The 2,640-nt window shown below is 53.6% G+C and overlaps 1 protein-coding gene across 1 annotated transcript; it reads left to right on the top strand.

Moving 5' to 3' along the window:
- Positions 1-1,882: 1,882 nt before the first annotated feature.
- LOC126233538 (mesoderm posterior protein 1-like) lies at positions 1,883-2,348 on the top strand. The gene is made up of 3 exons (XM_049942870.1): positions 1,883-1,936; positions 1,985-2,283; positions 2,342-2,348. The coding sequence occupies exons 1-3, from the start codon at positions 1,883-1,885 to the stop codon at positions 2,346-2,348; spliced, it is 360 nt and encodes a 119-aa protein (XP_049798827.1).
- The last annotated feature ends 292 nt before the right edge of the window (positions 2,349-2,640 follow it).

Genomic DNA, 2,640 nt, shown 5'->3' with positions numbered 1-2,640 from the left:
TCACTGATATCTCTGTGTTCTAATAACCATGTTGGTCAGTAGTCAAACACACATATCAAAAAAAGGTTGTGCATCACCTCAGTTCCGAAACTTCCAGAACCTGTACAGAAAATTGGAACATAGATCAACATAAACATCATTTCCGCCCTTTTTATTGCTCATGAAAACCACACATTGCATGTTGTACCACCATACAGCGTGACCTTTAGAGGTGGTGGTCCAGATTCCTGTACACATCAAGGCACTGTTGTTCGTAAAGTGTAAAGAAATCTTGTGATCAAGACGGACTTGTGTAAATAAAACAGACTAGACTGGTCGAGCGTACGATTTCGTCACCCAGATCGCCAGACATGAATCCTATCAAACGTTTATGGGACATAACAGAGAGGTCAGTTCGTGCAAAAAATGCTGCACCAGCAATACTTCCGCAATTGTGGACGGCTATAGAGACAGCATGGCTCAATATTTCTGCATCAGGTTTCCAACGACTTACTGAGTCCTCGCCAGGTCCAGATGTTGCACTAAGCGGGGCAAATGAAGATCTGACGCGATATTAGAGGGTATGACATGACTGTGGTCACCTCAGCGAATTGTAGGAATGTTACTTATAATCCGTCTTGATTGCAAAATTTTTATTCCTATGACCGGTTTCGTTTAATCTGGAACCATCTTCAGATCTGATATTTCGGTTACAGGAGTAACCCGTCCAAATCCAGCAACTTTCACATGCTGCATCACATGACGCAGCATGTGAAAGCTACTGGATTTGGACGGGTTACTCCTGTAACCGAAATATCAGATCTGAAGATGGTTCTAGATGAACCGAAACCGGTCATACGAATAAAAATTTTGCAATGAAGACGGATTATAAGTAACATTGTAAAATCACTGATTGCTGCTATCCTACCAGACATTATGTCTGTTTTTGCAAAATTGTAGAAATGCCTATCAGCCTCTATTTATGTTATACTCGTGCATATAACTAGACCAAGCTTATTTTTTGATTAAGGTACGCAGTTTTCCGATCTCTTACCTGTTTTGTAAGATATTGTATTCTGCCTTCTCGATCGACTTCACTACAACGAACCTAAGATGAGTGGCCTCCGTAGCTGAGATCTTACCTACGATGTTGGTTCTTGATGATTTGAGCATTACTCACACACATTTCCCAAGTCGGAGATGTTTTTGAGAATGATATATAACATTCTAATCGGAACTGTAATTTTGCCTCACTAATTTCTTCCCTTTGTCCTCTCTATTTCGTGTACAAGGAGAACAATTCGTGACTTTATTTATCTAAGATGCTTTACTAATTTATGTCGTTTGTGTACTGTCAAATGTTTAATTCAGAATGCCTCTTAGTATCAACACACATTTTTAAAATATTTTACAGATTCAAAACCGAGGTCTGCTGTTTGACTGGGAATGACTGAAATCAGGAAGATTGCTATCAAGTGATGGCACAACAGTAACGCCTGCTCCAGCCAGCAGTAAGATGGACGGATTGCTGTACCTAAACTCGCTGCCGATCTTCGACTCGAATAATAATACGCCCGAGGTTACCGAAGATGGCTGCGCTGCTGCGAACGGCATCTCCAAGGAAAACACGGAGCGAGAAGCGGAGGCGGCGCCCGCCGCGGAGTCGGGGGCGAGCAAGTACTCCCTGAGGCCGCGGACACAGAGGCGGCAGCGCTCGCAGGAGGATTCGACGGAGGACGAGGACGGCGGCAAGTGCTCGGGGGAGGCGTCGCCGGCGGCCGAGGGCGGGGGCGGCGCGCGGCGGCGGACCGGCGGCGGCGGCGGCCGGAGGGCCCGGCGCCGCCAGCCGCAGCCGCTCAGCAGGTACCGCCGCAGGACGGCCAACGCCCGGGAGCGCGAGCGCATGCGCGAGATCAACGCCGCGTTCGAGGCGCTGCGGCGCGCGCTGCCGCCGCTGGCCGCCCCCGCCGCCCCCGAGTCCGACGACGACGACGCGTCCGAGGAGCAGCAGCGCGCCGGCGAGAAGGTCACCAAGGTGGCGACGCTGCGCCTCGCCATCCGCTACATCACCGAGCTGACGCGCGCGCTCGAGACCGTGTCGTACTCGCCGCCGTCGCCCGCGCTGCTGCCGGCGCCGTGCGGCCAGCAGCAGGAGGTCTTCTCCGTGCCCTACTCCGCGCTGCAGACCCAGCAGCTGCCGCCGCAGCTGCCACCGCAGCAGCAGACTGTCGGCGAGGCGGCGGCGCTGCAGCTGGGGGTGTCGGCGGCGGTGTCGCTGCCCCCGGTGTCGACGCTGATCCTGCCGCAGGGCGCGCCCTGCGGCGGCTTCTTCACCGGCGACGCGGCGGCGGGCTGCGAGCAGCTGCTGACGCCGCCCCCGTCGCTGACGCCGTCGTCGTCGCTGGGGGCGGACTGCGTGGCGCCCGCGCTCGACGACGCGTGGCCGCCCCCGGACCTCTGCCTCACGCCGCCGCCGCTGCTGGATGACGCGTTCCTGGCGCCCCGGTGACAACGGCTGCACACACTTGGTGAGTGTGAGTGGAGTAGTAAACATCACAGAACAGGAAGTACGTGACCTCGAATCCTTACAAGGGAACCTCCCCATCGCATCCCCTCAGATTGGCACAGTGGATAGGCTTTGAAAAACTGAACACAGATCAA

This window comes from Schistocerca nitens, chromosome 1 (genome assembly GCF_023898315.1).
Source record: "Schistocerca nitens isolate TAMUIC-IGC-003100 chromosome 1, iqSchNite1.1, whole genome shotgun sequence".
Classification (NCBI taxonomy): Eukaryota; Metazoa; Arthropoda; class Insecta; order Orthoptera; family Acrididae; genus Schistocerca; species Schistocerca nitens.
This window is presented reverse-complemented; position numbering and strand designations above follow the sequence as displayed.